This window comes from Bombina bombina, chromosome 8 (assembly GCF_027579735.1).
Source record: "Bombina bombina isolate aBomBom1 chromosome 8, aBomBom1.pri, whole genome shotgun sequence".
NCBI lineage: Eukaryota > Metazoa > Chordata > Amphibia > Anura > Bombinatoridae > Bombina > Bombina bombina.
This window is the reverse complement of record NC_069506.1, coordinates 76200151-76215950: the sequence shown is the minus strand read 5'-3', so window position 1 is coordinate 76215950 and position 15800 is coordinate 76200151. Positions and strand designations below refer to the sequence as shown.

General features: G+C 34.8%; 1 protein-coding gene across 1 annotated transcript in view; it reads left to right on the top strand.

The window, feature by feature from the left end:
* The window catches only part of SMIM1 (small integral membrane protein 1 (Vel blood group)), a 78503-nt gene extending 64935 nt beyond the window's left edge, over nucleotides 1-13568 (top strand). The window contains exons 3-4 of the mRNA XM_053689881.1: nucleotides 10409-10543; nucleotides 13080-13568. Of these exons, the coding sequence (XP_053545856.1) occupies nucleotides 10437-10543; nucleotides 13080-13209 (237 nt within the window). The 5' untranslated portion in view covers nucleotides 10409-10436 and the 3' untranslated portion in view covers nucleotides 13210-13568. The remainder of the gene's footprint in view (nucleotides 1-10408; nucleotides 10544-13079) is intronic.
* Nucleotides 13569-15800: the final 2232 nt, after the last annotated feature.

The window sequence follows — 15800 nt, the reverse complement described above, 5'->3', positions numbered from 1 at the left end:
GGCTAGAGTTGCCAGGTGTCCAGTATTCAACCAGTCAATCCAGTATTTTAGCAGTTTGGCGAGTAAAATCTTCACAAAAATACTTGACGCATAAATTTCCCTGTGTGTTAGCTAAATGTAAACAACCTCTTATGCCTCAACGCATTACAAATATAAAGCAGAATGAAGTGGGGGGGGCAGTCAAGGACGCTTTATCACTTCTGTTTACGTTTGATATTGTCAGCAAGAGGTTAAATTATTGATTTGTTGTATGTTACTGGCAGCCAAGGAGTAAAACGACTGCTCAGTTGTGAAAAATAGGCATGTCGGATCAAGAGTGGGGGCTAAGGTAGAGATATTTTTTTTTTGGGGGGGGCATTGTATGACCTCACCTACCATCGTGCACAATCATTAATAGACTGTCAAGTATTTTTGTGAGGGCAACGCACAATTCTAGGTGTGTGGCCTGTCAGTTATGAATGGAAACAGGTGTTCGTGAGCATGTCTGTTGGTTCAGGGTCAGAGATAGGCCATTTTATGTGAAATTTAGATTGTCCTGCGTTTCGCTTCTATAATTATGTAGTGGAAGCGCAGAGAGTTATAGCAGGACAGAGTAACCACGCTGTAACAATACAGTGGGACAGCTAGTATTTTGCTTGTCCTTGTATATGTAATTAGTTTTTTGTCTGGCTCTGTATGCTAAACCTCTAAGTCTTTATTTCCTAAAACAGGTAATTGGTTTTAATATCAGTATCTTTATTGTGAAAGGAGAGATATCTGAATCATTTTTTATTATTATTGAGAATTGCAGCAAAAGTGCACGTTCTATTGAGCATTGTCACAAAAAATAATTATATTGTAAAGCAGTTTACTAGCCTCACATCCCTAAATATACTGCAACATATTGCTGTGCACAATAATAGCAACAGCTGATGCAACTTGTGTTAAAGGGACAGTCAACACCAGAATTATTGTTGTTTTAAAAGATAGATAATACCTTTATTACCCATTCCCCAGTTTTGCATGACCAAGTTATATTAATACACTTTTTACCTCTGCGATTAACTTGTATCTAAGCATCTTCTGACACTCCCCAGATCACATGACATTTTATTTATTATCTATCGCCTTCCATTTTAACCAATTAGTGCAGTGTCTGCCACAAGCCACGGGTGTAAGCACAATGTTATCTATATGGTTTACATGAACTAGCTCTCCCCTGTTGTGAAAAGCAAATAAAAATCATGTGATAAGGTGCGGCCCTCAGGGGCTTAGAAATCATATGAGCCTTCCTAGGTTTAGCTTTTAAATAAGAATACCAAGAGAACAAAGCAAAATTGGTGATAAAAGTAAATCTGAAAGTTGTTTAAAATCACATGCCCTATTTAAAACATGAACGTTTTTTTTTTTTTTACTTGACTGTCCCTTTAACTCTATGGGTCCTAGAGAAGGCTGTATAGTATTGCTTTACAACACACTTTTATGGCATTAAAGGGACAGTCTAGGTCAAAATAAACTTTCATGACTCAGATAGAGCATGTAATTTTAAACAATTTTCCAATTTACTTTTATCACCAATTTTGCTTTGTTCTCTTGGTATTCTTAGTTGAAAGCTTAACCTAGGAGGTTCATATGCTAATTTCTTAGACCTTGAAGGCCACCTCTTTTCAGAATGCATTTTAACAGTTTTTCACCACTAAAGGGTGTTAGTTCACGTATTTCATATAGATAACACTGTGCTTGTGCACGTGAAGTTATCTGTGAGCAGGCACTGATTGGCTAGACTGCAAGTCTGTCAAAAGAACTGAAAAAAGGGGCAGTTTGCTGAGGCTTAGATACAAGATAATCACAGAGGTTAAAAGTATATTAATATAACTGTGTTGGTTATGCAAAACTGGGAAATGGGTAATAAAGGGATTATCTATCTTTTAAAACAATAACAATTCTGGTGTAGACTGTCCCTTTAAAGGGGATAACCATTTAGCTGTTACTGTAACCCTATTTCCAATGCCTGCCCTTAGAATAATCCTGACAATAACCTAGCTGTAATTCCCAATATGCCTAACATGGTACCATGGATGTGAATTAACAATATATTTGTTGTGCAAATCCTGTGTCCCTTCCTTTGCTGCTTCTTAGAGTTAAATAATAAATGTTCAATAATATTGCTAAAAAATACATATCCTGCCAACCAGCAGCCATAGGGTTTGCTAGAAATGAACGAACTCCATTTAGATATTAGCAGCACCATATGGACTTGTATTACATAACCACTAAGACTGATAAAAGCCAGGTCTCTCAAAAAGACTAATCACCACCATTTTTTACACAGGTAATACCCTATCTATTCTGTAACAGTATCTCAATTTCCACTTCTGGTTAGATTTCCCTCCTCTTTTTTTTTTTGTTAAAAATAAACCACTGACAATCAAAGAAAAACAATTTTCCCACAGAGAGAATTGCTTCCTAGCACTGTTTATATTACCATGGGACATACCATTTGAAAGTTGAAAGAGGAAAGTTGTAAAATCTGCTGCTTCTGTCTCTGTTCACATTTTAAAACTATGTTTCAAAATTTTAAATATATATATTTAATATTATTACTAAGTATTAATTAATTTGCATGTCTTTGTAAAAATACAGGAAAAAACGTAACACCCCTATAATATTTAATATGGACTGGGCCTCCCTGTAGATATAACAGGTATTTCTTCGGGACATACCACTTTGAGGGTGGTGGTACCATTGGTAGTTCCTGTTTGTTTCTGCCAAATTTTAGAAAATAAATAACGAGTCACAGCACTGGGTTTTTATTTATTTTCCTATTTGTAGAAGATTATTTTTTTTAAAATCTTGAGATTGCAACAAACACCAAAAGCATTGCTGCAACTAATCTGTACTTTTACCAGTATATAACCATGCCTGTGTTTTCAAAGCTAAATAGAAATACTCATATCATATTTCCTGTCTATTTAATATTTTTCTCTTTCTTTTTCTCTAAGCTTCTCTTCATGGGTTACAAATAATAAAAAAAATAAAAGTTGTATTCAGGAATATTGGCTAAGCTTCATACAAATGTGAAGGAGTTTCCTGAAGTGACTGGTACAGTCTATATAATGTGCCAAGTACTCACTTCACTTACAGTAATACTCTAAGAGAAAAGGAATTTAGAATGAGATAAGTGTTCTGTATCTAAAGCTGGTCTAGATTAAATTACCTGCTGACCTTTCTCTTCATTCCTATTATTATTTTTATTAAAGGGACACTAAACCCAAATTTTTTCTTTCCATGGTTCAGATAGAGCATGCCATTTTAAGCCACTTCCTACTTTAGTCCTATTATCAATTTTTCTTCATTCTCTTGCTATCTTTATTTGAAAAAGAAGGCATCTAAGCTAAGGAGCCAGCCAATTGTTGGTTCAGACCCTGGGCAGCACTTGTTTATTGGGGCTGTCCAATCAGCAAGGATAACCCAGTTTGTGAACCAAAAATGGGCCGGCTTCTAAACTCACATTCTTGCTTTTCATATAAAGATAGCAAGAGAATGAAGAAAATGTGATAATATGAGTAAATTAGAAAGTTGCTTAAAATTATTGAGAAAAAAAAAAAAGGTTAAATCATAAACATCTACAAACATCAACTACATCTGATACCACATTCTTCCCAAGTAATACAGGGAAATGACATCTGGTGGATTCCTATAATCTTATCTACCAAATGTTTCTTCAGCTTATCTGAAGAAGTTTTGGAATCTGTTTACACAATTTCTATCTTGGCACTATTTTTTATCTTTTTATGCACATATATTGCTTAGAAGTGCTTTAAAGGGATACCCATTTTTTAATTTTTATTTCATGATTCAGATAGAGCATGCAATTTTAAGCAACTTACTAATTTACTCCTATTATCAATTTTTCTTTGTTCTCTTGCTATCTTTATTTGAAAAATCATGAATGTAAGGTTAGAAGCTGGCCCATTTTTGTTTCAGCACCTGGGTAGCACTTGTTGATTGGTGGCTATCCACCAATCAGCAAGCGCTACCCAGGTGCGGAAACAAAAAAAATAAATGTGCCCGTTCCACACTCCCTAAGAATGCAAACATCTAATTCTGTCTCAATTGTTTTCAAAATGCTGCAAATCAGCTAAACCAGCTATTTGATTTGCAGCATTTTTGAGGAAACCTAGGTGACATAACTTGATTTTTATCCTCTGCAGGAGCATAGTGCAAGCCCATATTTACACAAAAGCCATATGTTTAATATATCCGTTTAAAGGGACATTATACACTCATTTTTTCTTTGCATAAATGTTTTGTAGATGATCTATTTATATAGCCCATAAGTTTTTGTTTTTTTTAAATGTATAGTTTTGCTTATTTTTAAATAACATTGCTCTGAGTTTCAGACTCCTAACCAAGCCCCAAAGTTTTATGTGAATACCGTCAGCTACCTTCTCCAGCTTGCTCCTGTTTGTGTAAAGGGTCTTTTCATGTGCAAAAGAAGGGGGAGGGGGGAGGGTCTTATTTCCCACTTGCAGTGGGCTTTCCAGCTATCTTTTCAACAGAGGTAAACTGAGAGCTTCTAAGTAAGTTTTTAAACAGTTTTATACTGGATTTTTATATCAGTATCTGTGCATCTTATTCTTTATAGTAGTGTCTATTACATGCAGTTATATGAAAATGAGTGTATACTGTCCCTTTAATCCCTATGCACTGAGCACAAAACAATAATTATTTAATTATAAATTTGTGGATAATAAAATAGCATGCTCCAGCAAATTAGGATCAAAGTTGAATTTTTAGATTTATTTTAAGTTTTATTTGAAATATCACATATAGCAATTCTTTATTTTGTTTCTCCTGCTATCTCATAGAATATCTAACTTTCAAGACTAGGTTATCAGATGTATTGACCTAATAATAGAATGAATATGCAGTAGTTTGCACTATATTTGCCTGTTTATAAGCAAAAAAACGAACAAATGGGTCATACAAGCCCCTCTACAAATGTTTGATGTGGGTTCAGGATAAACAGGAATATCTATTAAAATGATTTAGTTTTAAGAAGTGACCATTAATATAAGTTAAATTTCTATTAAGAAGTCCTAGAGCACCACCTAGTGGTCAGACAGTAATAAGCAAGTGTTTATACAATAAACATATCTCATATTTAGGTTTGTTATAATCATTTAATAAAGGGGACAGTGATTTGTGTTTCCTACTTGTGTTAAAATCATTTAAATATTCTTATGTGGGAAGAGATGTAGCAGATTTCTCTCTGAAATTTTTAGCTGCAGTAATAACACAATAGCAGCATCTCACTGACCATTTCTTATATACAGCTAAATTCAAAAAGACCCACTGCTGGAGTGGACTCATAGTAAAACATGCCCATATGGGTCAGACCATAAGTGTATTTGCATTGCTATTTAACAAGAAGTCCAACCAAAGTACAAAACATGTTGTTTTATAAATCAGGTCCACTCCTTTGTTGGGTATTGTTGATGAAGAAATCCTGGGAGCTAATAGAGGTAAATCTTTACTCCCTCTGGGTATCTAACAAGTCAGGAAATCCTTATTCAGATAGAGCATGCAATTTAAAAAAACCTTCCAATGTACTTCCAATAACAAAAAGTTCACAGACTTTTTATATTTACACTTTTTTGAGTCACCAGCTCCTACTGAGCATGTGCAAGAATTCACAGCATATACGTATATGCATTTGTGATTGGCTGATGGCTGTCACATGATAAAGGGGGAGTGGAAATATTCATAACTTTGCAATTCATTTAAAAAAAATCTACTACTCATTTGACATTCACACTAAGGGGCCTATTTAAGAAGGTGCGAGCGGACATGATCTGATATTGCGGATCATGTCCGCTGCACATCGATAAATGCCGACAGCATACGTTCTCGGCATTTATCATTGTACACTGGTGCAATTACCGCCCCTGCAAATTCGCAGCCAATCGGCTGCTAGTAGGGGGTGTCAATCAACCCGATCGTATTCGATCGGGTTGATTTCTTGTGATGGCTCTCCGCCTCCTCAGAGCAGGCGGACAGGTTATGGAGCAGCTGTCTTTAGACCGCTGCTTCATAACTTGTGTTTCCGGCGAGCCTGAAGGCTCGCCAGAAACACAGGGCATCAACCTCAGTTTGAAGCTTGATAATTCAGCCCCTAAGTGCTATTGCATTGTCTTCTTATCATGCATTTGTTGATTATGCAAATCTACTGTATTGACTGGTCCTTTAATTTTATGTAGTTAAAAAAACGTTTTAAGATACTTTCATTATTTATTTTGCCCCCTTTTTCTGTAATTTAAAGGGACATGAAACCCAAATTTTTTCTTTCATGATTCAGATAGAGCATACAAGTTTAAACAGGAACAGATATAAAACAGGCAAAAAAAGACTAGACAAACAAGATTATGTGTGTTATATGGAAAATGTCTTTTTGTAGAAACATAGATACATAGATATTGACGGCAGATAAGAGCCATAGGCCCAGCAAGTCTGCCAGATATTACCTAACAGTATAAACTTATCTAGTTTGTATGATAGCCTTATGCTTGTCCCATGCATTTTTAAAGTCCCCCACAGTGTTTGTTGCTACTACCTCTTGAGGAAGTTTATTCCATAAATCAATCACTGTTTCTGTAAAGAAGTGCTTCCTCAAATTACTCCTGAATCTACTACTCTTTAGCTTGAGATCATGACCCCTTGTTCTTGAATTTTCCATTTTATGTAAAATACCCACAGCCTCAGTTTTACTAAGCCCTTTAACGTACTTGAAAGTTGCTATCATATCACCTCTTTCCCTTCTCTCCTCTAAGCTATACATATTTAGGTCATTGAGCCTATCCTGGTAAGTTTTATTTTTTAAACCATGTACCATTTTTGTAGCCCTCCTTTGCACAGATTCGAGTTTGTTAATATCCTTCTGAAGATATGGCCTCCAGAACTGCACACAAAACTCAAGATGAGGCCTGCTGCAAATACCTCTTCCAATACATCCAAGCATTCTGCTAGCCTTACTCGCTGCATTACTACATTGTTTACTAAGTTTTAAATCATCTGAAATAACAATTCCCAAGTCCTGTTCCTCATCTATAACAGTCAGTAAAGTGTCATTGAGTCTGTAATTAACATTTGGATTTTTCTTCCCTAAATGCATTATTTTACACTTTGCTGTGTTAAACTTTAGATCCCAGTCATTTGTCCAATCCTCCAATTGTTGTATATCACTTCTCATTTTGTCTACCCCCCCCCCCCAGAACATTCACTCTGTTACACATTTTTGTATCATCTGCAAACAGACATACTTTCCCCTGTAGCCCTTTGCTGATATCAGAGATAAATATGTTAAACAAAACAGGCCCCAGAACTGATCCCTGAGGAACACCACTAGTAACAGTCCCCTCTGCTGAATGAACTCCATTTACTAAGACACTTTGTTTTCTGTCCTTAAGCCAGCATTCCACCCAGATCACAATTTTTGAATCTAGACCAAGGAGATACAGTTTGTGAATTAGTTTATTGTGTGGGACGGTGTCAAATGCTTTGCTGAAATCTATATATGCTACATCAACTGATCCACCCTTGTCTAATACTTTTGTTACATAATCAAAGAAGTCAATCAGATTAGTCTGACATGATCTCCCTGAAGTAAAACCATGCTGATTTTGGTCCTCTAAATTGTTTGTCTTTATGTAAGTCATAATTCTTTCTTTTAAGAGGCTTTCCATTAATTTCCCTACTACCGAAGTTAAACTAACTGGCCTGTAGTTACCAGATTTCTTCTCTACTGCCCTTTTGTATTATAATTTATACGTATGTTTTACACTGTAGTAATTGTTGTTTACATTTGTAAGAGCATCGGATAGTGTAAAAGGAAATAAACCTTTCCACTAAATCCAGTGTTAATTTCTGAATACAATCTCTTATCTCCAACCTACTTCACAGACAGTTGTACATTTATTATTTTGCTTGATATTTTTGTAAATGTATTGCATAGACTTTTTCTATATTTTGCTTTACATAATGCAGATATATGAGACTAATAGTTATTGTTGTATTATCTTTTATTAGAAAATAGGGTTTCAGTTGTATTTTGAAGTTGCATTATTCTGATATAACAAAAGTTTGTTCGTCAATGATTTCCTATCACTATTATTTTATTATGGCTAATTGCATGCTCAATGTTTTACATTAGCAAGAGCCCTAGATGACAGTACTATTTCCTGTTATGTAGTGCTGCAGACATGTGCACGCTACCCATCTAGGTGTCTCTTCAACAAAGAATAATATGAGAACAAAGCAAATTTGATAATAGAAGTAAATTGGATTTTTTTTTTAAATTGTATTCTCTATCTGAATCATGAAATAAATATTTTGAGTTTAATGTCCCTTTAATTCTTTAAAGAAGAAGAGCAATATATTATCGTGTACTATAATGCAATGTAATGAAAGACTGAAGATTGCAAATAATGTAGAAACGCTAACAAAAAATACTATAGAGAACAAAGATATCTTGAGGTGGAAAAAAATTAAAGATTTTTAAGAAGAATCCTGATTCTGAAGGGTTTTGTGGTAGGATCTGTTGAATTGTAAATTCTTGGATAGAAGGTTTGTACTGGTTGAGAAATCTCTCCCAATAAAATATTATAATTTGAAATGCATTTAAAGGGACACTCAAGTCAAAATAAACTTGTGATTCAGAAAGAACATGCAGTTTTAAGACCCTTTCCAATTTACTTCTATTATCACATTTTGCAGTCTTTTTATAGTCACACTTTCTGGGGAACAAGATCCTACTGAGCATGTGCACAAGCTCACAGGGTATACATATACTAGTCTGTGATTGGTTATGTCTGTCACATGATAAAGGGGGCCGGAAAATGGGAGAAAAAAAAATTATCAGAAAAAAATCTACTGCTTTTTTGAAATTCATAGTAGGTGTTAAAGCATTATCTTTTTATTATGGACTTGTTAATTATGTAATTCAACTGCATTGAGTGGTCTTTTAACTCAGGGGTCGGGTCGCCAACCTTTCGGACCTCAGGGACCACTAAACTCACAATTTTGAATTCCGTGGACCACTAACATGATTTTTTTTTTTAAAAAAAAGGTACAAACCCCTATAATGTGTATGTGCACTCACAGGAACGAACAACCAGCTCAATACCATTGTTAGCCTGTTCTATGGCGATTTACCACCTGGGTGCAGCTTCTTTTAGCCCAGTAATGCTTTTCACAGAGTAGAACTTTCCTGTAGTATATCAGTCTGATCCCGCCTATTACGGTCAGTCCAGCGCCGAAATACCAGGCAATTCCTCTCTGAACAAGGAACACAGCAACCCCAGACGATCGTTTCGGTCCTTCATCAGTGAGGTGTAGCCATATTCCTCTAAGAACACTGAGCAAGGAGTCCAGGTCTGGTTGCCCCTTTTTCCCATAGAGAGACTAAATACACACAGATAGAAGTGCACTCACAGGAACAAACAACCAGCTCAATACCATTGTTAGCCTGTTCTATGGCGATTTACCACCTGGGTGCAGCTTCTTTTAGCCCAGTAATGCTTTTCACAGAGTAGAACTTTCCTGTAGTATATCAGTCTGATCGTGCCTATTACGGTCAGTCCAACACCAAAATACCAATCAATTCCTCTAATATTTAATGTTAAAAAAAAGAGATGGAGGGGAGGAAGACAAACAGTGATGTAAGTCCATCTGAAGGAATTAGGAAAACTAGTACAAAGAGACAGGTAAAGAGAAGAAAATAAATGAAATATAAGAGAGAATCATTTTTTTTAAGATTTTCTTTTTTTATATACTTTAATTCCACTATTTCAAGCCAAGACTATACCAACCTCTGCTGGCTTTAGAATGGAAGCATCTTCCTCTGAGCAGCGCGCCGGGCGGTAGGAGTTAAAAATACAATCTAGCTACGCAAGTTGCACAGTACTACACAACGTGCGTAGGGAGATTGTTATTTAACTCGTCCGTCGGTTTTCACTGATGTCCGCCCAGGTACTGTAGGGAGTTGCGGCGCCACCGGGGGGGGCACCATCAGAGGAGATTAATTCCTGCTTGATGGTGTCAAGGACCACCAACATCTTCTCATGGACCACTGGTTGGCGACCGCTGTTTTAACTGATTTATTTTAAAGACATTCGTTCTGATGTTCTGGTTAGCTATAATTCTATAGTTGGAACCCTAATTTGTTTTCCATTGTCTCGCTATTTCCACTCTTTATCGTGATTTGGATTAGGTGCACGTTCCCATACAATTTTTTTATTAGTTTAATATTATTAATAAATTGCTTTTTCACACAGCTGTCTTTTATCTTACCTTAAACACTCTTGCAAGAAAAGGTAATTTATTTTATTCATGATTTTATTCAGAAGTTAACAAAGTCCTTGTGTTACAGTTTAACCTTTCAGAAGTTTCCAGAGAAAATGCAGCCGCAGGAAACTCCTGGTGTTCAGTACAGTAGATGGAATGACAATAATCAAGATGAAGTGAGCATAAATACCTCATCCACTGGAGCTCCAACATGGAGAAGGTAAATTACACAGACAAACAGTTTGGAAAAGCACTGGCTCTAACTTAAAGGGACAGTCTAGTCAAAATTAAACTTTCATGATTCAGATAGGGCATGTCATTTTAAACATCTTTCCAATTTTATCATCAAATTTGCTTTGTTCACTTGGTATTCTTAGTTGAAAGCTAAACCTAGGTAGGCTCATATGCTAATTTCTAAGCCCTTGAAGCCCACCTCTTATCTCAATGCAGTTAAAGGTGTTAGTTCATGTGTGCCATATAGATAACTTTGTGCTCACGCCAATGGAGTTACTTATCAGTGGGCACTGATTGGCTAAAATGCAAGTCTGTCAAAAGAACTGAGATATGGGGGCAGTCTGCAGAGATTTAGATACAAGATAATCACAGAGGTAAAAAGTGTATTAATATAACCGTGTTGGTTATGCAAAACTGGTGAATGGGTAATAAAGAGATTATCTATCTTTTTAAACAATATTTTTTTTTTTTTAGTTGACTGTCCCTTTAAAGGGAAATTAAACACGTAATTACAAGAATTTTTTATATAGAATAATATATCAGGCAAGTCATAACATTTTTAAAACATTATATAAACATTATTTATAAACATTATAATATTACCATCCATTTTACTGCAATTATTTATCAGTAGCCAAACTACACCCACTAATTGACTTATTTGGAGGAGCCAATCAAGGCTTTAGTCATTAGACAACAAGGCTAGCTCCAGCTATAATGTTAGTATAGAATGCATTGTTTAGCAGTTGTTATCTCATAAAGCCAATTAGGGAAATATATGTAGCAGTGATAGCCTTGAGAAGTCAGCAGGGTGCAGTTTAAGTTCTAAGAATTAGAAATTGCCCAATTTTCAGAGCTAAATATCATAAAAAGGGGACAAAATAAATAATGCAGTATAATGCAAAGTTGTTTCATTATGCATAGCTAAACATGGTATATACACATTTCAAGGTGTTTACTGTCCCTTTAAAATGGATCAAGCAGGTACTGAAAAAAAATTATGACAAACATCACAAGCTAATTAAAAAAAGGGATAAGTATAACTGTCTTTGAATACATCAAGGGCATGTTAGGAAGGAGAGGGTAAACCTGAACAATAGTAGAATTATTCATTCTCTTGATATCCTTAGTTGAAAAGCATATCTAAATAGGCTCAGTAGCTGCTGATTGGTGGCTGCACATAGCTGCCTCCTTTGATTGGCTCACCCATGTGCATTGCTATTTCTTCAACAAAGGATATCTAAAGAATGAAACAAATTAGATAATAGAAGTAAATTGGAATGTTGTTTAAAATTGTATTCTCTATCTGAATCATGAAAGAAAAATTTGGGTTTCATGTCCCTTTAATAGATAGTGGTTAGAGTAAATTCTGTGCCGTGAGTGTAAATACCGCCTTTTGAAGCTTTTTTTTGTCGCCTAATAGTGCTGTATTCCATGGCCAAATGGTTTGTTTTCTATACCTTTTAATTTTTCTTATGTTGAATTATTTTATTGTTTGTTTTCTTGATTGTAATTACTTGTGAACTCAATAAAGATGTAAAGATGAAACTAATTTAAAAAAGGACAATATTGTTTTACTAAAAGAGCCTACATACAGGGTGTTGAAGGATTATTATAAATGAAATCTCTCAAAAAAAAAAAAGAAATAACTAAAAAAAAGTGTACAAAAATGAACAAAAATGTACTTGTAAAGTTTTACAACACTTTTTTTTTTATTTAATAGAACACTAAACCCAAATTCTTTCTTTAATGATTCAGATAGAGAATGCAATTTTAAGCAACTTTCTAATTTAGTCCTATTATCAAATTTTCTTTGTTCTCTTGCTATGTTTATAGCAAGGTTAGGAGCCAGCCCATTTTTGGTTCAGTACCTGGGTTACGCTTGCTTATTGGTTAGCCAAATTAAGCCACCAATAATCCAGTGAGCTGAACCTAAAATGGGCTGGCTCCTAAGCTTTACATTACTGCTTTGTTTTAAAAAAAAAATTGATAATAGGAGTAAATTAGACATTTGCTCAAAATTGCATGCTCAATCTGAATCATAAAATAAACTATTTGGGTTTAGTGTCCCTTTAAGAGAATTGCATCTAAGGTATTTTAATTATAAATGACAAGATTTAATTATTGAATAAATAACTTTAACATGTATTTTTTTACAGTCGATTTGCATTATCAACAAATGCAAGATAACAAGACAATGCAATAGCATTTACTCTGAATTTCAAATAAGTAGTAGATTTTTTTCAAACAAATTTCAAAGTTATGTATATTTCCACTCCCCCTGTACCATGTGATAGCAATCAGCCAATCACAAATGCATATACGTATAGTCTGTGAATTCTTGCACATGCTCAGTAGGAGCTGGTCACTCAAAAAGTGTAAATATAAAGACTGTGCACATTTTTTTAATGGAAGTAAATTGGAAAGTTGTTTAAAATTGCATGCTGTATCTGAATCATGAAAATTTAATTTGACCTGTGTGTCCCTTTAAGTTGTAATTATTGTTTTTTTTTTTTTTCCAGGGTTTACAATGTGTTGTGCACAGGAAAGATTGGGGTAGCTCTGAAAGTAGTGGGTGGTCTTGCCTTGTTTTGGATCATCTTCATTATTGGATATGTCACTGGATATTATGTTCACAAATGCAAGCAGTAGAGAAAAGCAACTTACTGACTAACAACGTTGTAAGGTCTTTGTCATCACAGCAAAGAGCGAAGAGTTGGGACTATTGTATTCAAAGAAGCTGGAAATTGAATATGACACATGGAAACACTATGATGATCAAATGGAAAAAAAACTACTGAGTCTTTCAAACTTGTAGCACATTTATATATTCTTAGATTATATGAATTAATAATAATAGCTAAAATAATACACAGATAATTATGGACGAGCACAGTACTTTATAGTGTAATTTATATGAAGTGCAATAAATGTTAACAGCTTTTGTTTTGAGAAAAAGAAAATTAAAAAATATGTTAAAGGAAGAACTCCAGGTCTCTCAAATAACATTATGCAAATGTAGTTATTTTTTTGGTTCAATGCAACAGATCTCAGACTTTCATACTTTTTTTTTTTAAGTTCATGTGATATCCCTGATTATCAACCAAATAGTATATGGTGTTTTAAACCTGATTATAGGCCACACATATAGGCATACATTGCAGATAAAGAAAATATATCGCATATATATAGAGAGAAAGTCCAACACTCGCTTACAAGCTCTCAGCTAAGATTAAAAGCAAATCTGGAAGAGTTAGTTACCGCATCTGGCTAAATGGGACAAGGCTAGGTACCACGTCAAGGTCTCTTCCAAAATCTGGGTCCCTAATACAGCTGCTGATTGGTGTCTGCACACATTTGTCTCTTGTGATTGGCTAACTAGATATGTTCAGCTAGCTGTCAGTAGTGCAATGCTGTTCCTTCAGCAAAAGTTAACAATGCAGCAAATTTGATAATAGAAGTAAATTGGAAAGTTGTTTAAAATTCATCCAAATCGTGAAAGAAAATGTTGGGGTTTGCTGTCCCTTTAAGTTTATATCCAATTTTTTTTTTACTTTTAAATCTGCAGATCAACACTTCACATCTTCAGATTTCTTTCTTCCCCTTAGTGCCTATTCATGCCATACCAGCATGTGCATTCACTACAGGCATATGTGTGCCTAGGAATTAAATATAAATGCCTTAGTACCACTTGAGATTTACTGAGATAAGCAGTTAGTTACTAAGCAAATGTACTGTATTACTTGACCAGCCTACAGCTGCCTAATCACAAAGCCTGCTTGGTACTATTGAATTTTGTCATCCATTTTTGTTCTTGAACAATTTGCTTCACTATTTGCTGAGTGAAGCCTTAATCACATGTCCATATAAAGGGGCTGAGCCTGCATAAATAGCAGAATTATTAATCTTATCTATCTCTCTATACATTAAGGTTTTCTTATCTATACTTAAAGAAATTGAAAGGAAAATTGTTTTAACTATCTCTTCCATATCACTGGGAATTTGATTGCTGCTTGCTGCCTCTTGTTTACATATGCTTTCTATAGAGAATACTTAAGTATTCATATTTTTCAGTATAGGTGGTGGTTTCAACAAGCAAAAACAACTATTTTAAATGACAAAAAGGTAAATGATGTTTTTTTTAAAAAAATGTGATATACTCCAGTGTGTAAAACAGATAATTGGGAACGTCTACTCCAGAATTGTTATTGTTAAAAAAATAGATAATCCATGTATTACCCATTCCCCAGTTTAGCATAACCAACATGGTTATTTTAATAAACTTTTTACCTCTGTGATTACCTTGTATCTAACCCTTTGCAGACTGCCCTCTTATCTCAGTTCTTTTGAGAGACTTGCATTTTAGCCAATCAGTGCTGACTTCTAGGTCAATCCACAGGAGTGAGCACAATGTTATCTATATGGCACACATGAACTAATGCTGTCTTGCTGTGAAAAACTGTCCAAATGCACAGAGAAATGAGGCGGTCTTCAAGGGCTTAAAATTAGCATATGACCCTACCTAGGTTCAGCTTTCAACAAAGAATACCAAGAGAACAAAGCAAATTTAATGATAAAAGTATTTTGTAAAGTTGTTTAAAATTGCATGCCCTATCTTAATCATGAAAATTTAATTTTAACTAGACTATCCCTTTAACTCCAGTGTGTAAAACAGATAATTGGGAACGTCTACTCCAGAATTGTTATTGTTAAAAAAATAGATAATCCATGTATTACCCATTCCCCAGTTTAGCATAACCAACATGGTTATTTTAATAAACTTTTTACCTCTGTGATTACCTTGTATCTAACCCTTTGCAGACTGCCCTCTTATCTCAGTTCTTTTGAGAGACTTGCATTTTAGCCAATCAGTGCTGACTTCTAGGTCAATCCACAGGAGTGAGCACAATGTTATCTATATGGCACACATGAACTAATGCTGTCTTGCTGTGAAAAACTGTCCAAATGCACAGAGAAATGAGGCGGTCTTCAAGGGCTTAAAATTAGCATATGACCCTACCTAGGTTCAGCTTTCAACAAAGAATACCAAGAGAACAAAGCAAATTTAATGATAAAAGTATTTTGTAAAGTTGTTTAAAATTGCATGCCCTATCTTAATCATGAAAATTTAATTTTAACTAGACTATCCCTTTAACGAAGATAAAATAATTCAGTACAATGTCCATTTAGCTTGGTTATGTATTCATTGAATAGCAGAGTTCATTTTCACAGGGATGTTATCC